Source organism: Pteropus medius, unplaced genomic scaffold, assembly GCF_902729225.1.
Source record: "Pteropus medius unplaced genomic scaffold, Ma_sr-lr_union100, whole genome shotgun sequence".
Classification (NCBI taxonomy): domain Eukaryota; kingdom Metazoa; phylum Chordata; class Mammalia; order Chiroptera; family Pteropodidae; genus Pteropus; species Pteropus medius.
In genome coordinates this window covers 1,391,609-1,415,609 of record NW_024350319.1, presented here as the reverse complement: position 1 = coordinate 1,415,609, position 24,001 = coordinate 1,391,609, and the positions used below count along the sequence as shown (strand labels likewise).

Sequence of the window (24,001 nt, the reverse complement as noted above, 5' to 3'; positions counted from 1 at the left end):
ATGCTTCCTGCCCTTCTAGGGCAAGTGAGAGCAGCCTGCGGCAGATGTAATTCAATGTGTAATTCCTGGTTCCCTTGGTAGATTGTTAAGACTGGTCACAAGATATGTAGTTACACCAATAGATATCTTTCTTTAAATATCTTTATACTGACTGCTTTTATAAATACTACCCAAAGAGATATCTTCATATGTAATGAATGCTTCTATAATGATATTATATCTTTACTTCCAGTGTAAAAATGTTCCAGACTATCACAGATCTTCCAAGATCAAACAAAATTTCTATGAAATATTATGCAGGATATTCCACAGTCCTTCAGTTATAAAAATGATGGCACTGATCTTCAAACAAGAAAAGAAAAAATCAATTCAAAAGATTTGCATCTGAGTTAGAAATAGAATATCTACCCACATTTTTGTTTGACATTAATTCACTTGTCCTGAATTAGGTAATAGATGGAACAAGAGTTGGAGGGGCAGTTAATCATAGAAAATTTTAAGGAGCTGCATTATGGAATGCCAATTTAGACCAAACCACTTCAGAACAGTTTTATCAATTCTCAGAGAGTGGTCCCCACGGTGACAAAGAAATAGCATCCACAGGAAGTTGTTAGCAATGCCGATTCTCACCACACCCATCCTGCTGAATCAGAAATGCTGGGCCTAGTGTTTAACAAGCCCTCTAGGTGATTCTGATGTACACTAAAGTTTAAGAACCACTGGGTCACCTCTGTTTATTCCAGGAACGCTGAGGAAAGAGTCTTTAACAAAACTCTCCCTTATCTTACTGAACATTAGAGAGCATATAGATCAACCTGTTCATATTTTTTACCGATCTAGAAACTGAGGCCCAGAGATTATCAATGGCAACTGAAATCTGGAGCTCAATGTGTTCTGGCATCAAAGCTGAAATCCTAGATACACAGCATGGATAACCAGCTACCATTTTACATATTTCAAAGCAAGTTTCAATTTTAAAGCGTCCGAAGTATAGAGAAAACCCTTTCTATTTACTAGTAGACCCAGATGTAGTTGCAGAACCAATCATAGGTAAAGACTAAATCAAAACATGTGAAGATGTTCTTGCAAGAGAAAAAGCCTTATTTTAGTGAGTAAATCAAAAATTCAGTAGCCAGATATACCAGGCTTGACAACAGATTCAAATCAAAGCCCGCTCTCATAGCTCCTTAACAGCCCCAAAATAGGAATATTTCTCTGCCTAGTTCCAAAGCTCCTTAAGAGGACAATCCAGCTTTTCCACATGATACCATCAGCCCAGGGTAATGGTTAAGAACACAAGCCTTAGGCTCCTTACTAATTGTGTGGTGGGCAGGTTACCTTACCTCTTTGTGCCTCAGTTTCTCCATCTACCTCAGAGAACTAGTGAGAGAATTTAATGAGATATTGCATGTAAAGTTCCTGGCATAGTGTATGTGCTCCATAAGCATTGGCTGCTACTCTAACTACTATTATTAGTAATAGTATTACCAAACCTACAGTGTAGACTGTTTATGTGTTATCTTCACTTATGAAAGAAGCATTCTTATTGAATGTCAGATAGCTATTTCCATTAATACTGGTGTGTCTGTACTGGTCTAGCCATACTGACTCATCATGATGCTCAAGTAACAATAAAGAAAGATTAAAGGCATAATTAGTGTTACAGTACAATGGTAGCCAAATGCCTTACATAGTATTTCAATCTCCAACTGAGCCTCACAGCAATGTGCCCTACCAACTGAGCAACCAACCACAACTGATTTGAGGCCCCAAATTGGATGATATTTCACTGACAGATAAACTTTCCTGCAAATGTCTTCCACCCAAACAAAATCTTCAGAATATCGCATTACAGCCTAGTAAATATTTTGTGGTTAGAAATGTCCAGAGTTTATAGTTTTTCATCTTTTTGTATCTAAGGGCAAAGGCTTTGAGGATAGCTCTTAAGAGAAAAAAATACCCTGTTATGTCTTCAATCGTGTGATCCCAGAGCTAAAATTCCTTACCCTGCTATGAAACTTGGCAGTTCGATAAGACTTAGGTGATAGATTGTACACCGTGTAGTGGTCGAGATGTCTGGAATCCAAAAAGCTTCGAATATCATCAACCTGATTCCTGAATCCTATGTCAACATTGTCCAGAGGAAAGGACATCACTGGGAGGGTCACACGGAAAGAAAATAGGTTAAACAGGTCATGAAGGGCAGCAATTAAAAGCTAAGTTTGAATAGTTAATAAACACGAGAAACTTACCAATAATTCTGGAGGTAACATAAGTGAAGTCTAAATCTCCCTTCGTGTAGCTAAAAGCAAAACAGGAAAGGGCATTCATTAAATGGATCCAAATATGCCAAGATTTCTCTCTCTCAATCACTTGCCCACTATCACCTGGGACAGCTCCAGTCTAGCTGGCATATTTTGACTTCCCTCAAGGCTTTCTTTCTAACAAGGAAGCATTGTTGAGAGAAGACAGCTCACACCCTAAATCTACCAGACCAACTGGTACACCCCAATATCCTTTGTAGATGCCGCTTTATAAATAGAATCCACTCAAAATAAAAAAACAATGCTTATATATTAACACTGATTGCTTCGGCCTCTTTGCCGATAGGGAAATAGCTCCCATAAGTGTTAGCAGCTTGGAGGTAGGGGAGAAAGTGATGGAGAAAGAACATAGGACATCCTCTTTCTGCCTACCAAGCCCTAGTTGGGAATTAGAGGTAAGGGGTAAATTTTACCTTTAAACAAGGATTAAAATGTTAAGATATTGGATTTGACATCTCAATTTCTGATTTATAACTACACATTGTTAACTTAAAGTGACCCTAGAACTTTTTAATAAGTAAGAATAAAAAAAGAATTCATAAGGCCTGCTTGTAAAAGTTTCCATACAGTGGAAGGGTAGAAAACTTCTCCTACTAAATAAATTTTAAAGGGCTATTAAGATGCAAAGACAAAATTCTGTTTTGATTGTAATCCATGAGAATCGCTTATTCAGACTGCAGTGACATTATTATCTCATTTCATTCTCAAACAATCCAAAGACATGAATCTTACCAGGGTATAAACGTAAGGCTCGGAGAGGGTAATTAACTTGCCTTAGGTCACATGGTTAACATGGGCAGATTGTGCACTAGAACCCAGGATGTTGGACTCGAAAGCTAGGCATGGCAATCACTGTACTCTTCATGGACCAATATGCTGAGTCCTACCAGCGTATGCTGGTAGATTCTGAAGGACTCAACCTTATGGCTTCACTGACATTGCTCAGTCAATCAGATCCCATGCAATTACATCACAAAACTGACAGTCTTTGAGCCAGACAAGCAGCTGGCAGGTAACCAGGTCTTTTGGGGGCACAGAGGCCCATCAACTCAACCAGGAAGAACATACATACCTGGTAACAGATTGTATAACTCTCGAAGATGTGTCTTTGAGGGTGTCTTTCAAGTTATCCTTTAGGTTACTGAAGAGTCTCCCTGCACCTCCTTTCACCATGTCAAAGAGACCTCCCCCATAGCTGGGCTCCATGTCTGGAGACGAGGCACCTGCCAATGAAAAACAGAAAAGGAGGTGATGACACAGACTACACAGAAAATCAATCCTTCTTTATTCCTAGACTGTCTTAGTGAGTCTAGGACAAACATCCCCGGAACTTACGTCCTATTCTCAGAACTTATTGATTCTGGGTTACAGCAATGCCACTTGTCCTCAGAGACCAAGGCAAGTGCCTCCCTAAGTCCCAAGAATAGAAGCCTCCAGAGCTGCATGTCCAGTACTGAAGCCATTAGTCAACGTGCCAACTGAGCACTTCATATGTGGCTAGTCCAAATTGAAATATACTGCGAGTATAAAATACACACCAAATTTCAAAGACAGTACCGAAAAAAAAAGGTAAAATATAATATTTTTATACTGATTACATGTTGAAATGATAGTATTTTGGATATATTGACTTAAATAAGTTATACTATTAAATTAATTTCATTTGTTCTTTTTAACTTTTTTTAACGTGGATATTAGAAAAGTTTTAATCACTTATGTAGCCTTCATTACAATCCTTTTGGACAGTGATGCTCCAGAGGGACTGCTGAGGCAGAGCATCAGACAGCTTAGAAGTAAGTCTGGGTGCCTCTTCTTCTCTTTGATGGAACTGACTGTGTTAGAAGACCCATTGCATGGCTATCCCTCAAAGTGATAGTTCACTTCCATCAAGGAAAAATATCTTTTGAAGGTTCTTTATAACAGCTTTTAGGCCTGAAGAAGCATGGTGGTCATTAGTGTTATTTGTAAGGTATTTCATGTTCTTTTCCCTCACAGCTTCATGAAATTGTATTTGCTGGACCCTGTGGTTAGCTCTAGCCCAGAGTCTCTCAACCTTGGCACTACTGACATTGGGGGACAAATATTTCTTTTCTCAGGGCTGGGGGTGCTGCCCTGTACACTGCAGGGTGTTTAGCACCCCTGGCCTCTATCCACTAAATCAGGGGTTCCCAACCCAGGGGCTGCGAACTGGTACCGGTCCGTGTCCTATTAGGAATCAGGCTGCACAGCAGGAGGTAAGCAGCTGACAAGCAGCAAAGCTCCATCTGTATTTGCAGCCACTCCCCAGCGCTAGCATCACCGCCTCAGCTCCGCCTCAGATCATCAGGCATTAGATTCTCATAGAAGCAAGTACCAGTCCCCAATGGCAAAAAGTTTGGAGACCCCTGCACGAGATAGCACCAATAGCATCTCTCCCCTTTTCCCCAGTCTTGACAACCAAAAAGATCTCATGACATTGGCAAGTGTCCTCTGGGGAGACAAAATTACCCCTGACTGAAAACCTATGATATGGTTTTCTAGCCTATGATATGTGAGTTAAGGTGTTATGTGTCACTTCCAGTACCACCTGGGTGGCTGAGTAAGGAGCTTTGTTGCAGAGCTCCCACCTAACCTTTGATGAATATGCAGCATAGGTAAAAATTAATCCTTTGTTATTAGGAGCCACATCATTCTCATTTAGGGATGTTCTTTACCACAGCACAGCTTAGCTTATAAAGAGTGACACAGTAAGGAAGTAGAAGGCTAATGTAAACAATGGCCAGGTAGGCTATACAGCCTAGCAGTCAAGAACATGAGTCATTCTCACCAGGGTTCTGGACCCAGCCTTGCTACTCCTAACTGTGTGACCTTGGGAAGTCAGTCTTTCTAAGCCTCTTTCTTCCTGTCTATAAAACAGAGATAAGAATAGGGCTTACTTCAAAGGGAAAAGGTTAAATGAGTGCATATAAAGCTATTAGCATAGTTCCTAATATATCTAGGGGCAATAGATTATAGCTCCACTATTCTTATGCCATACCCCAAATTCCTATGTTGATGGTATTTTTCATCTTTATTCACTTTTCAACTACATGATGGCAAAGGGCAAGACTGACATATATTCTTTTTATTAATTGCAATACTTATTGTGTACTTTAAAATACGATAAGAGGACAGATCTCATGTTCAGTGTTCTTACCAAAACACACACACACACACACACACACACACACACAAGAACACAAGGGAATTTTCAGAGGCGATGGATATGTTTAATACTTCGGTCATGGTGACAGTATCGTGAGTCTATACATATGTCCAATCTCATCAAGATGTATACATTAAAAGTGTATAATTTTTGTATATCAATTATAGTTTAATAAGGCTAAAAAAATTAATGGCAAAATTAATTAACCGAGCACAATGCATGGAACTTAATCTAACTAAAATGTAAAAAAATAATGAAATTTATGGGACAATTGGAATTTGAACACTTACTGGAAATTTGATATTAAGGATTTATTGTTAATTTTAAGGTATAATAATGATATTGTAGTTATTAAAAATAGCCCTTATCTTTTAGAATACTGAAACATTTACAAATAAAAATTGCAATCTTGAAGATTTTTAAAAAAATAAAAAAGAATATAATACTCAAGTAATAATTATAATCATTAACACTTATATAGTACTATATACAATCTGCTAGATATTATTCTAAGCATTTTATCCATATGCACTCATTTAACCCATAGCATACCTATGTGGTAGGTAATTTTATTATCCCATTTTCTCGATCAGGGAACTAAAGCCCAGAGGTTAGGAAATTTGTCTAAGGGTATACAGCGAGTAAGTAAATGGCAGAGTTAGGATTTGAGCTCTAGATAGCCTTTCCAATCACATCCCTCTTTTTTTTTCCTAGTACTACCCTGAATTTAATATTTATCATTCCAACTAATTTCTTTAGACTTTTGTTACATATGTAGGTATCCATAGGCAATATATTAATATTGTTCTCCATACTTTCATGCATGCATACATATATGCATATGGTTTTTTATTTGCAACTTTTTTTTCACTCTTCATTGTTTAAAATTCATCTATGCTGATACCACATGTAACTTTAGCTCACCTAAAGTATGCATCCATTACCCACTAAGGTTGGACACCAAGGTTGCCTACTAAGATGGACACTAAGGTTACTTGCTAAAACAAATAATTCAGTTAATAAACACATCAATGCGATTAAGTATGGGAAATTCTTTTTAGGTTATACTTAGGAGTGAAACTTGCTAGTAGATAGGATATGCACATCTTCAAATTTCTAGATATTGACAAATCATTTTCCAAAGTAGTCATATGAGTTTAAACTCTTACTAGTAGTGCATATGAGCTCCCTTACTCTATATTCTTCTTAACACTTGATTTTGTCAGATTTAAAATTTTTACAAATCTGGCGAGTCTGAAGCAATATCTCCCTTCTGGTCTTATTTTGTGATTTTCCCAATTACTAATGAAGTGGCATATTTTTTGTTGTGTTTATTGCCATGACAGCTGTACTTTAAACCATACTCGAGGTACCTATTATACTCCTACATGCCACTTAGATGCTCATATATATACCTATAAATACATGTTGACTGTTATGTACTTCTATCCTGTGCTGCCTCAGTCACTATTAGGCATCTATTTGAAAAGGAGGCTTTATTAGAAATTGCAAAGAACAATTGATGCTGATGAATAAGCAAATGAATGGACACCTGGAAAAACATTAATAATGTCTACCACTTACTGAGCTCTCCCATGCACCAAGAACTTCACTTGGACTTTTATGTCAGTATGTTTTCATACAGTGGGAGAGAGAGAGAGTTTATGATGTCCATTTTATAGATGAAGAAATGGAGGCTTAAAGAAAGGGAAGCAACTCACCTAAGATCTCAGCTAACGAATTGTAAAGCCAGGGATTCAAACTCAGACCTGTGCAATTCCAAGTCTATGCTACTTCTACCATTTTGCACTATTCTGCAGCTCCATATCAGCACCCAGTTCTAACAACTGTAATCAGGATGATCCTTACCTGCCTTATACACAGCCCTCCCTCTCCCATTCCCTGATCTTTTCCACCTCCCACCTGTATGCCTTTCATCTGGCGGTGCTCAGCAGCAGATATGCCTTAACAAGCAATCTCATAAATCACTGCATCTGTCAGACCAACCAAACCAATCTCTTTATGTAGGAGGTTGGAGCCTCTGTCACCCCCACCACTTCATGGCCCTCAATAAAATTCCAGGAACTGGTCTGCTGAGCAGCTCCACAAACAAGGTCTAGAGCTACAAATCTGAGAATGTTCTCTTAGGTTCTGTTCCCCTGTGCCATAGGGCACATTATCTCCCTTTAAACATACTCCCATGTAAAAATCTGTATTGTGTTTTCATTTTAAATATAGCAAGGATAGAGCAGCATAAAATGTTTATAATTCTCCCATTTCTAATGTAAGTTACCCTCCAGCCAGAATATCTTTCTGATATATTATTGTTCTAAGAGATGACACCAAATTGATGATTCAGACCTCTCTCTGACTCTCAATTTCATGCTGGAACAGAATTCCAAAGCACCAACTTATTAAAAGATATAAATATCCTCAATTATCTAAAAATCAGACGCTCAACATCACTCAGACTGCACGGTCTGCTCATTAGAGCCTTGGAACCTATCAGAAACCAGAACTACTTGTCAGAGTCCATCTGCGCTTTCATATACCCAAATTATATGTCAAACTAGCCAGGATACAAAAGAGAGAAGGATATCTGATTTTGCCCTAATGATTCTTTTAGATAGGTATTCTGGCTCTCCCTGATGAGCTACGTGAGGGCCAGAGCACAGATTCTCCAAAGGATAGTTGAGCCTCAGCTAGTTGGAAAAAAGGACAGAGAGGTTTCAAAACATGATACAACAAAGAGGAAAATGGTGCAGTCAGAAAGTGATGCAGAAAAAAACACAATGACTATAGACCAGAAGTCGACAGACTATGGCCTGTGGACCAAATCAGGTCCACTGCCTATTTTTGCACAGTCTGTGAAATAAGATTGGCTTTTTCATTTTTAAATGATTGAAAACCATCAAATGAAGAATAAGGCTTAATAAGGTGAAAACAATATGCAGGTTAAATGTTAGTGTCTATAAGTAAAGTTTCATTGGAACACAGCCACATCCATGCCTTTGCGTATTGTCTATGGCTGATTTCATGCTCTGATAGCAGAGCTGAGTAGTTGTGACAGAGACCTTACAGTCCACAAAATCTAAAGTATTTACTCTCTGGCCCTATACAGAACATCCCTGACCAGATGGTTAAGATTGCATTCTTAGGAATCCAGCGCTTGCCTCCTCTGATACATTTCTAAATGCTTCAGCCAAAATGGCACCCAGTGGGAAGAATGCACCCTGGGATTAATAAGGGGTCTTCAGGAACTTGAAGGTCTCAGAGGGTAGGAGTGAGGGGGACAGCGTCGAGAGAGCCTGAGAGTGCCATCCAAAGAGAAGGATCCAGATCTGTGCCTCTAAAGCTCCAGGCAGGTTCTTGGTCTATGATAGTTTGTCATTTTAAAATCTAAACCCACCTGAGACAAGCATCAGAGAACTGCACTCCGCCCTCCCCCCATCCATCATTTCTAAGGGTGTAATAAACAAGTTTTCTTGGGATTCCTAATGTTTAGAGACTACAAGCAGCATTCAATTCCTCCCAAGTCATGGGAACTCGCCAAATGTATAACCTGACCAGTTCTCACTTGCTCAGTGACATAAACTTTATATCTCCTGGGACAGAATCTCTGCTTCCCATTGGACTGTTATTTAGGTGTTTGCTCATTTATTTAAATTGAGCTTCCTTCCAAAAATGATTTAGTAGTTATTTGGAACAAAATGTATTTTTAAGAAGACCAGCACAAATGTTAAGGCTGGTCTTGATTGCCTTAATGTAACTAGAAATATAGGAAAAGTTAAATGTGGCTACTTTTCATAAACATCTTATTGATTTGTCAGCCATGGGCAAAACACCATGAGAAGTACTGTGAAAGAGGAAGGAAAATGTTGACAAAGGCCTTTACCTGGAGAGTCCATAATGCACAGTGGTTATTCCCCACATATGCTCCTATTGCTCATACAATATAAGTGCCCAGGACACCCTAGGCTGCATATAATTCCACTTGGTGATCCCCAAGAAGAGGTGCTCCTCCAAAAAGTACTGTCATTTTAAAAAAGGATGGTATGTAAATATTTAGCAAAAAAGATGTTCATTGAGGTGTTATTTATAATGGGAAGGGACTAAAAATGATTATTATCATTCCACATAATTAGCTGTTAAATCACTCTGTAGAAGAGTACAGATGCTCATGACAAAGGGTTAAGTAAAAGTAAGTAGAATATAAAATACACACAGTATAATCTCATTTTGTAAGAGAAAAATATTTGAGTTTAAAGAAAGAATTGGGAGGATTTAATAACCATAAAATAATAACAACAACTCAAACTTACTGAATGCCTACTATGTACTAGGCACTGATCTAAATTCTTCATATGTAGTATTTCATCTTTGCAATCACCCTATGAAGGAGATCCACTGCTATTCTCCATTTTACACTTGAGGAAACTGAAGCAAAGTCACATCAGTGACTCACCCCAGGTCCCACACTTAGCAAGCCAGTATTAGTGCCCAGGCAGGCTGCTCTAGAGTCTAGACTCCGAGCTGCTAAATTTTCAAAACAGTTATAGCAATTATATCTAAGTGAGCGAATAATGAGTGATTTTTTGTTTATTTGTTTGACTGTAATTTCTAAATTTTGTATAATTTACATTTATTAGTTTTACAGCTTAAGGTGTTATATAAAATAAAGACAACAGCCAAGTGCTATGCTATTGAAGCTCGATACGTCCTTCCCTCAGTATCTGTAGAGGCCTTCCTCTTCTGTGCAAAATTCATCATAGTTCATGGTCACACAGTCTCTCAGCCAGCCTGTGAGGTTTGGCAAATGCTGCCCATAGCCCTCGAGTAAACTCATGTGGATGATTATTTCCAAGTAGGCTAGGAACTTGCCAAGAAGATCCTTTAGTACTCGACTCTTTTTCTAAGACCTGAGACCCTGATTCGTCATAGTAGTAATTGTCTCAGCTCTGATGTAAATACTCCAGAATACCCAATATATTAAGAACAGGGAAGAGAAGAGAAAGGACTCTTGGTAACAGTTCAAGTTCTTGGAACATCAACCATCCTCAGTGGGTTCTCTGAACCTTCACAAAGATACTACCTCAGAGCATCCCCTTCCCCATTTCTAGAAAGTCTCTGTTATCCAACTCTAGTAACTGTGAGTTATTATTCCATATAGTGTTCGGGATCAGCCTGTATAAGGGATGACCAATAATCCAAATTTTGGCATGACGATCTGTTCATCTTCATGCTCTTTTTCACCAGTAAGGCATTTTCCTTGGTGGTTATGTGTCATAATGCTACAAGTGTCCTTTTCTGGCATCTACGAAGTTGGCAACTGCAGGACAGAAATTTCCAAAACTAAAGGGACCTTGCAAAAGATGTACCATTAGCCCTCTGTTCTGGAAAATGCTATTTCTTCTCCACAACATTGGCGAGGGGCAAAGAATCAGTGTCATCACCACAGAAGGCTTCATCACCCTTGTTTATAACACATGTTTTAGCTCTTGGCTTCACACAACTAGAGAAAATGGATCACATGGGGACGATAACTAGATATATCATGGGAAAGTCCATTGCCTTGGCTTCCAGAATCAAAGACAGCTTACACCTCATTCCCCATTCATCTTACTTCAGGGAAGCTTAGAGAAAAGAGGGTGGACTGTGGGGAGAAACATCTCAGACTGGAGACTTAGTTTTCCCACTTAAAAATTGTGTGACCTTAAGCATGATATTTTACCCCTCTGAGGCCTCTTCTCCCTTTATATATTAGAACATATTCAGAACAAAAACATTCCTACATGCCTCAAGGTATCAAAAGGATCAAATGAGACCATGTATGTGAATTGATTTTTAGATATTGAGGTTTTCAAAAAGCACCAGAAATTTGTATTTCAATTCTTAGAAATTCAGCTCTCATGTAAATGTGTCATTGGATTGACTACTTACCATGGAATGCCCAGGAATCCAACTAGAAATAACAATTTCACAGAAAAAAAATAAAATTAAGTGAAAAAAAAGTCAACATTTCCTATGCCAACCACAGGACAAAGCCACCACAGTCAAACTATGACCTTTAAGTCAGCTAGAACTGGTTTGGTTTCAACTTTTGCTACTAGCTGGATATATATCCTAGAGAAGTTAAGTGGCAGATCAAAGTCTTGATTTCCTTATCTGTAAAATGGAAGCATTCATAGAATATCACGTAGGATCCTGGTGAGGATTACATAAAACAAAGTTCTTTAAAACTTAGCATAGTGCATGGTGTGCTGTAAGCACTTAATGAATGATAGCTACCAGGTGACTCTGGGGAATAGAAAGAATAAAGCTATGAAAAATGCTGTCTACAGCAAAGTTAGGCAGCCTCAGCGAAAAAAAAAAAAAAAAGCCATGCTGTTTGATTTCAGGGTTAACAAAGCCAGCCAAACTGGATATATGTACAAGAATAGAATCTCTTCTTAGAGTTTCCTATAGCATACTAAACTCTTCACTTTTGATAGTTCAGAATCACATATTTTTAATAGAGATTAAAATTTTTAACTTGTAGCTCTAAGGTTTCCCTTCCCATCTTAAAGTAATTTGGTATGATATATGCTATTTGCACGTGGTACTGGTTTTTGAAATATTGAAATATTTCTGTACTATTTAGCATGTATGAGCTGTTAAAACTACAAGTCACTTGGTGACATTGCCCAGAAGCAGCCCTAGACAAGGACAGGTCTGGCAGCTGCTCAACAGACCAAGGAGGCAGACACACCTGAGCATGTGCAGCATCCACCAATGGCTCCAGAGGAGCTCAGCGCTGGCAGGCACAGGCCATGAACAAGTGGTACCAATGATTCAGGTATTGAGGGTCCAAATCAAGTAGGAAGCACTGGCGTTCAAGTGCATCACAGTCCTGACAAGGCAACAGCATGTTCAGCCGTTCTTCGGCTAGAATAAGATGCCAGGGCCCTTACGACAATTGAATGAGAAGTTGATGGAAAGAACTGATGCCATTCCTTATGTCAAACCATGACTCAGAAATGAGGATCATTTAGCGAGTGACAAGGACACTCTAAACAATGTCCAAAATCAACAAAAAAATTGGAAATTATAATGGTAAATAATTTGCGCTATAAATATCACCTGGTAAACGGTTTTATGTGCATGTGAATATTTGTTTGTTTAGAAAGTAAAAGGTGGCTGTACCTTACATTATATATATTTATATGTTAATTTACATTATCGTACCAGTTGCTAAATATTTTATTATCACTCCCGATATCATCAAATCAATCAGCGTGTACAGTATTTCTATACCCACTTTGCAGAACTTTGATGAGAGGAGCGGCCCCAGCTCCTTCCCGAGCTACGTGGTTATGGGAGAATCACAGGCTCAAGGCCTCAAAAAATATAAAACAGGGGACTGAATTAGATGGTTCCCTAAGTCCCCTCAGTTCTAAAAGTCTCTGACACTATTATCATTGTGAAAAGGCCATCTATGAAACAGCACTCTGCTAAGCAGTTTCCATAAGCTACTGAATCAGACCCTCAGAACTAAGCACTGTGGTAGGTGGGAGTCTCACTAAGGAAACTGAAGTTTTCAGAACAGTCAAGAGAGAATGAGATTGGACCTACATTTGGATTCAAAGCCTCTGTACTTATCCACTTTGCCTCTGTACTTTGCCTCTCATGCCCCCATTCTCCCACCTCACTCTGCACCTCCATCCTAGGATTCAGACGAATCTGATCTGTATTAGAATTATTTGTGAATGGGCCTGCCTTCCCTCCCCAGAGACTCTGGCTCTATGTCCCATGCTTCTTCACATCCCTCTAAAATCTTAACACAATTCCTGGCACAGAGTAAGCACTCAATAAATGAATGTGAAACTGGGCTGCTATAGAATGTGAGAATCAGGGAGAAGATGGCAGGGATAGCTCGGAAGACCAACCAGATCAACCTTGGCAGAGACCTAGTCTTTGCCTAACTGTAGGCAATAAATACAAGCAGATGCTTTTGCTGTCTCTTCACATGTCTCTGAATTTCCGATTGCAGAACCTGTGTCTTCCAGCATCCCCTGAGCTTGCTTGCCTAAGGGATGGGGATTTCATGAAACTCAATCAGAGTGTTATTGTACAGAAGACTAATATTTGATGCGAAGACCTGGGAGAAATTTTTATCTTCAAACGGATAAGAGGAACTAATTAAGTAACCATTCTTAACTTCTCTTTCCCAAAAAGATCCAAGATGTTTTAAAAAATGAGGAGTAGAAAGAATAGGAAGTACAGTCAAAGTGAAGACCACGTTGAGATCAAAATTGACTATGTAGAATAAGGGCAAGGCACAGTGGCCACTAACAGGCTGTCAGTGCTAGGGAAATTCCAGCTAACATATTTGGATGTAACATATTTATTCCTTTATGGATCATCGGAATCAGGCCACAATTGCCAATCCAAACTCTAGCCAATAAACTCTCACATAAAACATATATGGATATTGTTTAATATAATTTGACAAATATTTTAAGTATTTATGGTATGCCAGGGAAATAGATCTCTGTAAGACAGCTTTAGCTTCCAACCCTTGGACCAAATAAAGAGGTTCGTCATTATGAAACAATAATGATCAAATCAATTTAAAGAAATGAGAACTTACCTCCACCCTCACCACCCCCAATGGAACTCTGAAGAAATAGAAAGGGTTCTGCTTACTACATGGCCTCTTAACTCCAGGAAGGGAGGGACCATCGATTTTTTTTTCCCCCTTGTCTAACCAAAAGGTCAGGGCTTAAACTACATTAAAGGGACTATGACATTTCCCTCTAATTACCAGCGTGTTGCCTGAAACAGAGAAAACGTCCTCATTGTCATCTGACCCTGTCCATAATGGAAGACAGAGATAACAAAGGACCGATGGCCCACTTAAAGAATACTGCAAAGAAAAGTCTTCTTTCCAACATTTCAGTTTTATCTAATGAGGAAAGGAGAGAGGACAGAGGTCTCAAATGGTACTGAGAGAACTCTTGTAATAACCTTCCCAAATGATCTCCAGATAAACAGAGAATCTTAGCAAAGCACTGTTTGTTATGCAATTAAGCTCTAAGTGACATTTCTCAACACCTCCTTCCAACAAGATTGCCTTCCTTTAGCTCCTTCTGCATAGAAATTCTGGAGCTGCTAGTGCAATCAGACTTCTTAGAGAAAGATCCAATCATTTCTCTCCAGAGGAGCAGTGACACCATGGACAGACACTGTTTGTTGAACAAGATCAAGGTCAATGTATACATACTACATACTACACACAACATACACACATGCTCCACATTTGCCAAAGGAGCCTTACTACATGCTAAGCCTTATGCTAGGAACACACAGTATCCTACACAATAAAACTGAAAGGTATTTTTGCTCTCGATTTTCAGATAAAGAAACTGTCTCAAGAGGCAGATTCATTCATTCAGGGTTTCTTAGATAGGATAGACCAAATATCTACATGACACCATGCATTTTTCATTTCTTCAGACACGGTCAGGTACATAAACCGCCACAAAGGTGAAGTTCTGCTCAAACAATGAGAGGAAGCAACCCAGATTCATAACATTTCAATACTCAGTGGAATATTAGCAATGTATTCTCATGCTTCAAATGACACCAGGAAGATAAAATAATTTTCCCCAATCATTACTATGATTAACTTTTTTAAAAAACAGTTTTATTGATATATATAAAATTGATGTACAATAAACTGCACATATTGAAATGGAAAAGATTTGATAAGTTTTGACATATATGTGTGGATGTACACACAAACACACACACACACAATTTAACTCTAAAGCCTGTGTGCCTCTCACCATATCCTTGTATAGAGTCCAGCCTTGGAGAAGATAAGACGAGCATATAAATCACCACAAAATGCCATCCTTGGTCCCATAAGGCTGTCTATCTTGTCATGGCCATTCTCTGCAAAACTGTGTACTGTGCGAAGAAGTAGAGCCACACTCAATTACTTGGGACAACTCTGAATGAAAACTCTATGCATAACCATATATCACAAAGCACAAGGAAAGGATCAACCAATATGTAATAAAGAATCTCGTGATTTGAGCTGGAAGTGCAATTGGTCAAGAAATTACACGCGCATGCACGTGTGTGTGTGATTGTGAGATTAAGGAGAGAGGAAGGAAAGGAGATACAATACAGAGATGTGAATTCTGGTTTCTACTTTTAAAAAGGGTTTTAATTCAGATTTAAAAATATGTAGTATATGTATATATAGTACATGTTATTTTTGTTGTATTTTGTTACATAACATGTAATATATATATTTTATTATGTAATAATATATATATAATACTGAGGTCATGCATATTCAGTATGGAAAATTTGGGCACATCAAAGGACATATACCAAGAACATTCTAGAAAGAAAGCAAATGGCATAGAAAAGAGGATGGGATTGGGAATGAAGGGAGAAAAAAAGAAAACCTAGACTAAAACCAGGGAGAGGTTTTGTGCAGTATAAATATGGCAAGGCAAATAATTAACTCACTTCTCCGCACTTGAGTTCGCTAAAATCATAGAAAAAGGAATTAAAACAGAAGAAAATAAAACAAGAGAACAAATAAAGGTAACTATTTTAGAGAACACTATATCTTTGTATTTTCAGTTCTGTGTTTTTGTGTATGTGAACATATATATGGAAATAAGATTATATTATATACAGTTTTATACCTGCCATTTTTCCCACTTAACACTAAAAAATCTTCCAAGTCATTGGTATTTTTTCTCTAATAGCTCTCATAATGCTGCAACATAACTGTTAACTGAGTTTCCATTGCACAGACTCACCAAATATTATAAATATATAAATAAATAAATATATATATATGCATATATATATATATATACATGTAAAATATAAAGTGGACAGGAGTTCAGAGGAGCTTATTTCCAGCTTGAGGGGAGGGATGCAGGTGACTGGAAGTAGGAAAGAGGAAGGCTTTATGGAAGAGGTGGCATTTGAATTGCAGTTTGGGTAGAGATGGACCACAGGGCATTTAAAGCTAAAGAAGAAGAGCAACGGCCAAGAGACGACCAAGTCGAGGACAGACAGAAAAAGGAAAAGGATCAGAACTGAGCACCAGTTAGAACTGTACTGGGGACTAAGAGCACTGAGAGATGGACATTATCACTCCCAGTAAACAGATGAGGATGGAGGGGAGGAAGGCGACTCAGATGGTAACTCATTCGTCTAAGGCACTGTGCTGGAACCAGGACGCCATGCTGTTTCCCCAGGGAACTGGAAGGAGGTAGAGGGTGTGTTATAGAGAAAGGGAGGTGAGACTGGGAAGGTGAGTGGTCTTCAGGTCCCAAAATGATTGAAGGTCAAGCTAAAGAGTAAGAACTTTTACCTGCTCTCTGTATAACTGCTTGTGGGGTTTGGCTTTATATAACTGACATAACAAATGGCAAAAAAAAAAAAAAGGTTATCAACAGATTTCCAAGAAGCTGTTCACAGCGCAGATTAATATTTATTGCCTCAGGTAAGTGGAATTCCCCAGGGAGAGCATACCTTTTTAGGGCATATTTCAAAAGCCACAATTCCATCAGAGGACACCTGAAGGAAGTTTCAAGGCAGTTCCCTCAGCATCTAATTATCAGATAAATGTATCAGTAGGAACCTCTGACAGGCAGTCTGTGAAGTAAGTCATGCCAAGAATAAAAATGCTCAATGAGGCAAAAGGAACTCAGAGTGAGAACACATGTAAATGCTAACTAAACAGGGAATGCAGAAACACTCTGAAGGTGAATCCTGGGACAAACAAAAAACAAAACAACAACAGAAGAAACCTCACAGCAAGCACTGGGAAAAGTCTGCATTTCACTGGTCTCAAGGACAAAGTTTCTGATGTAGACTTGGCCTGAGGAGACATTCTCATAAAAATCTGACCACTACCCTCTATCTAGCATGGGAAAATCAAACACTGAGCAAATTCAAAGTCAGTTATCGGGGCTGGGCCAGACTTGAAGACGACCTAGCTCTAGCACAGCAGACATATGCTAAATGTCAAGGGCACACCCTTACCTGCTGGGGAGTAGGCGGGCTCCTAGCCCCCTTCAGTACACCACTCAAAAATGTGCCCCCTTGTATTACTTGCACCAAAGAGTCTCAACTCAACAATAAATGCTCCTGGAGAACCAGAAAAAAGGAAGAAGCATTTGATACCAGCATGACATGGTTGAAAGGACAGAGGCTTTGCAAATAAGCAGGCCTGGATTCATAACACCAACCCTTCTTCCCTACTACCTTTATAACAGTAAGCAGGCTAATTAATCTCTCTAAGCCTCAGTTTTCTCCACTATAAAACGGGGGCAGAGATCTTCCTTCCATATATATGCTGAAGTTCCAATGAGATGATGACAGAGAAGCATCTGTCATCTAGAAGGCGATCATTAATAGATGTGCCTCACATGCATGCCTATTTTCTTATTCCCATATGGGAAAGTGAAGGAGATCCTATGGGCAAAACCACCATAAAAAAAAAAAAAAGGAAAGAAACAGGCACTTGGGAAATGTCCGCATCTAGAAAGTACCACATTCTTCCATTGAATCAGTGGACAGGCCACTTTCTACCTCTGACCTTATACAAAGAGAAAGCCTATGATAGCTTCCTCACATAATCCTCACAAGGATTATATCTACCATCTGTAAAAACATACTGCTGGTTACATTCACAACTTAGTATGTGGTAACTCAAGGTGAATGGGTCTGCGGTGGCACTGCATTAACTAGAACATTGATCACAATGTATCACCAACTGGGACTCTGAAATCCTTTCCTTATCTGGAGAGTTTTATCACATGGATTGGAACTATATAAAGATCAGACATCCAGGAAAGAGTACTCAGAGGGAAACTCTCACCTGTGCTGTCTGAGGAAGGCTTACCAAGCAAAGGAAGGGGGTCCCCCCGCCCCGGGCTCCCATGTTAACTAGCTGCTCTGGATGTCCTTCTGGCTTAATAATGCTCCAACAATCCTGACAAGACTGGCTATAAATGATGACAGTGGAAATCTTAAAATAAAAACAAGATTAATGTTATGACCTCGATCTCGGCATGAGGGCCCATTAATTGAAAATCATGGACTTAATTGAATTCTGGGCATAATACTGCCAGTTGCATTAAATTTCCTGAGACCTGTTTCTTCATCCACATGAATATAACGGAAATGCACCAATGACAACGAAGCTAACATTGGCTGTTACCGAGGAGACAGATGATTACTTCCCTCGTGTACTAGTTGCCCAACCATCAAGAGTCTGAAGTCATGCTTCGGAGGGGCCATCGCCATCATTTCAGCCACCTTCCCTGTTGTCTACATGCTCAAGGGTAACACATGTAACCACTCCAAATCCCAGTTTTCAGATAATAATTAACTGAGATATATAACATAACATTATATATAATATATATTTACGCAAACATATATATATACAAGAAATGCTCAATAAGAAGTAGCCATATCCTCATCCCATCATCACCATCACCCACTATTATAAGGAACCTGGAAGGGAACAAGAAAGAGCTGTGCGGCTTCTCTTCTGCAGGCTGCAGAAATGGCACCACATACAGCACAGACAAATTGCTATACACCCACGGCTTTCCTGAGTTCGAGATAGCCTCTGCCTCTGCTTGGCAATGACAGATGCAGATTCTAGTGTGACTCTTCTATTTCCTGCAGTCTGGTCTGTGTGGGTCTGTCTGCTCTTGGGTCAGAGATTTACAGGCATGAATCTTCACACAGAACTGAGAGATGGTATTACGGTCTCCGCTGCGGAGGAAGGAGGGGATTCTGAGAGGGTGAGTAATGTGTCTGTGGCACTGACTACAGTGTATGCTGGAACCAGGGTATCATGCCATTTCCTCAGGGAGTTGGGAGGATGTAGAGCATGTGTTATGTGTTAGAGAGGGAGGGGAGATGAGGAGGGTGAGTGGTCCTCAAATCCCAGAAGGCTTGAAAGTCAAACAAACCTTCAAAGGAGTACACAGAGTTATTTAGAAATATTTGGAGGAGTGTGGAAATACTTTTGTCGGAAGCTGTGACAAGACAAAATTAATTGAGAATGAACAGAAATTGCTTAGCGAGAACAGAGACAGTGTTCAATTTATACCACATCTGTACCAAGCACCAAGCAGGACACCTACCAGGGTAAACAGTCTAAAATAGAACACTGAATTGAACTGAATTAAATCTATCAAGAAACCACAAACTCGATTTCAGCCTTAAACCAACTGCAATTGCACCAAAATGCTGCAAGGTAATAATGGCAGTAGCTGTCACATACTAATCACCTTCTGACTACAGGGAACTGGAACTATGAGCTTTATATCCATTATCCCATTTAATCGCCACAATCATGTTGCTAGGTAAGTTCTATTATCTCCCTTTCTCAGATGAGCAAACTGAGGACCCAAGAGACAAATGTGGTCACACAGCCAGGGCTCTTCCCCATGTCTGTCTCACTCCAAAGCTCGTATTCTTCTTATGACATTTTGCTGCTACACACACACACACACACACACACACACACACACACACCCCCACCCCCCCCCAGTTAAAAGCTTAAACCATAAAGGGAAACTGTCAAACTAGAAACCACTACTGGAGAATAGAGGAGCCAGATCCTGGTCTGATGTCTGCTTTATATATGGTCTAAGGTTATTTTTAAGACCAGACATTAAGGAGAGAAAAACCGCCAAACATCAATTGCTTGGAAGGCACAAATGAATGAAAACTATCCTCCAAGACTCTCACAGGCAGAAGGGGAAAGCCAAGGCCTGGCTCTGATCATGGACCCTTGTGTGGACTCTGTGGTCACACAAAAGGATGGCAGCAGCAGCTGAAGATGCTCTTTGCTTATATGTGGAATCTAAAAAAAGCCGAATTCATAAAAACAGAGTAAAACAGTGGTTACCAGTGAGTGGAGGATGAGAGGATAGGAGAGATGTTGTTTAAGGGCACAAAGACTTGCAATGAGTGGTAAATAAGTCCTAGAGATCAAATGCACCACATAATGACTATAGACAACAATATTGTATTATCACATCGAACTTGCTAAGAGACTAGATCTTAATTACTCCAACCACAGAAAGAAATGATAATTATGTGACGTTCTAGAGGTGCTATCGCCATAATGGCAATCATACCACTATATACAAACGTATCAAGTCAACATGTTATTCACCTTAAATTTACATAATGTTATGTCAAATATATTTTTTATAAAGATATTCTTTCTTAAATTAGCCTCTTCTTGCCGCCCAATGCCACCCACCCTACGAGCACATGCAGTCTTTCGGGTCAGCAGCTGCTCAGACTTTGATTCCCATGTTCACCTGCCACATATAGCATATAGCATTTCAGCAATGGCAGCAGAGCCAGGAGAGGAGAAAGGGCAAGAGCTCAAAGAACCAACATGTGAATATGCTCTCCATCTTCCCCAGAAAACCATTCTACAGAAATGCTTTTGCTTTGCAAACCTGCCCACTGTCAAGTCCCTTTAAGGTATAAAAGCACATTAATGCTGACAAACCCAGGGTCACAGCCTTCCTTGAGGCTATGGCTGACAGTTGATAAGTCATTAGCACTGTCTGGTCTCCCCTTGGTGCCTTTTAGATCCAAGATAATATGATCAGAGCTCATCGGTCCTGAGATTTCAAAGATGGGCACCGACAACCACAAAAAAGTATCTTGGTAAAGGAGGGATAAGAAGAGGGGCTGAAAACAGGTGGCTTTCCATCATGAGTGATGTCCTCTGCAAAACCCAAAGAATGGTATAAGAGTGTGTTGGTGGATGCATTTTAAAGGGCCAGTTTCCTTCTTTAATAGGAGAAAACACAGCTACAGCTAGTTTGTACAGAACCTTCATACCTGTTAGAATAGGGTGACCCAGCCCTTCTGTATCTGATCTCAGTCCCCACTCGACCCCTTGGACAAGCCCATTTGCACACAGCATAACTGTACAAGTAAATGTGGCAGCCCCGGGGAGAACCTAATTTTCACTGGGCTCCCCTGCGTGCCAGGTCTAAGTGAGATGCTTCACACGCACTGCTTCGTTTCACCCTTACAAGGACCCTGCAAAAATGGCTAAGATGGTCCCTTTTTCCAAGTGCCAAAATGAGGCTCAGAGAGGATACATAATCTGCCCAAGCTAAGAGGCCTAGTAGGCAGTGGTACAAAGGGTTCCCAGGATTAAATGCCAGGTCTGACTCCAGAAGGCAGAGATGCCAGACCACTGGATCCACTGGATCAAAACAGCTTGGTTTAAAAATGCCTGTTTAAAAATGCAGAGTTCCCTATTTTTTCTGAATCAGAATTTCCAAGGGTTGGGCCCCAAATCTGCATCTTTCATCACCCCCTCAGGAGCTTCTGATAAACAAGGAAGTGTAACAATGTGGCCACAATCCTATGCCATACTTCCTCACCGAGAATAAGCGATCTTAAAGGATTGCTTGGGGCAGGCAAAGAGGAGTTACCATTTACCCAGCACTTTTTTGTCTGTCAGTTGCTTCGTATATGTTATCACATTTAATCCTTACAACCTATTGGAAAGGATTTTATAATGCCTATTTTACAGAGGAGGAAATTGGGGCTCATGAAAGTCAAATAATTCTAGAAAGGTCACATATCTAATAGGACATGAATCAGGTCTGCCTGGCTCTAAATCCCATGACCCTTCACTGTCTCAGGCTTCATTTCCCCTGTCTGACATAGAGAAGAGTAGAGAGGTCTCAGCACAATCACCAACAGAATGGACCTCAGAAAGAGCACCAAGCCTCACCCAAGAGAAATCAGGCAGCAGAAATGGCTATGCCCCAGGTGTGCCTAGCTCTCCCTGCAGCAGCCACTGTCACTGCGCTTCTCATAGGAGTGGAAGCCTGGATGAGCCAAGGACAATGGAAGCAGCACAGGAGCATGAGTCCTGGCATTCAGGTATCTTCATTACCTGACCCATGAGGGTAACCAAAGCAGTTCACGTTCCAAATACCTGTGTGCCCTTAAGCAGGTGGCTTTCCCTCTCAGGGCAAAATCTCTTTCTAAAACCAGGTGGAGGAGTTAGCTGCTTTCCAAGGTCCCTTAACACTGGGTGACTCCACGATTCACAGATTCTATAAAATGTGAGTTAAATTGTGATGTAAGCAATTTGCTACAGGGCAAGGCACTGGTGGGAGTCCCACCAAATTGGACATGGCATTTTAGCTAGCACTAAAAAGCATTTGAATGCTTTTGTATCAGTCAAACAAAAGCCTTCAAATCTCCGTCAAGGCTTCTGATTTCTATTTCTGTCTGGGAAGCCCTGGTGAGGGCTGTTATATAATAGGTTGGTCGGCTGCAAATTCCGTCTGTCTTCTTTCCCTGAACTTGGCATTAATCTCAAACTGAATGACCACTCCCCACTCCCTGGTTGCCCTTTTCTGTAACCTTTAAACATCTGGATCTTGCCTTTTTAACTGACTGCAAGCTCCCAGAAGGCAAGCTGGGAAGGTTAGACAAGAAGATCGCATACACAGTGCAAAGCACAGAGCTGTACGAGTATTCTAGTATTCTGCTACTGAAAATAACAGTAACGAAAATCAGTTAACATTTGAGTGCCTACTATGTACCAGGCATTGTCCGAAATGCTTTACAACCCTATGAGTTGCATATTTTTACTATCTTATATTTCATAGATGTAGAAACAGATATAGAGAGGCTATCTTACTTGCTAAGGTCACACAGTTAATAAAGGTAAAATGTGGACAATCTCTCACACCATTTGTTGATAATGAATACACCTAGAGAACAGTTGGGGCTTCTGCCTTTGGCATCAGACAGACCTGGGTCCAAACTCCAGCTCAGCAAATTACCGGCTGCTTCTTTAGATGAGCTGCTTAAATTTTTCCATGCCTCAGTTTCTTCACCTGTAAAACAGGATAACAACACCTACCTTGTGGGGTTATTCTAAAGATCAGCGATAAACATTTCTAAAAAAAAAACCAATTGTTCTGCCAGGCCTGGTCATTTACTCATGTATCTACTAAACTGCTTGCTACTCGGTAAAAGGCTTTGTGCAACATGGCAGGAAAACAGAAGAAAGCACAACTTCTGTCCTCAAGCTGCTCATAGTCTACTGACCAGACAAACATAAACAAAAGAAATATACTATTTTGGGGAAGGACAATGTTACGTACAGGATGTCACTGGAACAAACAGAAGAGCACCTAAAGACAAGGCAAGCTGAACAGAGTCTGCAAGGAGGAGTGAGGCTAACCAGGACAGATGGGAGGGGTGGGCAGTCAGGGCCATTCTATCAGTTGATTAAGCCATACCCCAGGATATCAACTTTGACCCTGTTCTCATAGCTCAGGTTTAATCTTTCAGAAAATACCGTCTGTGCTACTTTCAAATTCTATCCAGAATCCAAAATTTTTTTACAATTCCGGCTTATCTAAGATTGAGTGGCAGGACATGGAGGAAA

The 24,001-nt window shown here is 39.9% G+C and overlaps 1 protein-coding gene across 3 annotated transcripts in view; it reads right to left on the bottom strand.

The window, feature by feature from the left end:
* The window catches only part of DNAJC6 (DnaJ heat shock protein family (Hsp40) member C6), a 127,081-nt gene that overhangs the window by 34,718 nt on the left and 68,362 nt on the right, over positions 1–24,001 (bottom strand). For all 3 annotated transcript variants that reach the window (XM_039838497.1, XM_039838495.1, XM_039838496.1), the window contains exons 2-4: positions 3,397–3,547; positions 2,253–2,302; positions 2,007–2,155 (exon numbers count right to left, since the gene is read on the bottom strand). In XM_039838497.1, coding sequence (XP_039694431.1) covers positions 2,007–2,155; positions 2,253–2,302; positions 3,397–3,530 — 333 coding nt within the window. In that variant the 5' untranslated portion in view covers positions 3,531–3,547. The remainder of the gene's footprint in view (positions 1–2,006; positions 2,156–2,252; positions 2,303–3,396; positions 3,548–24,001) is intronic.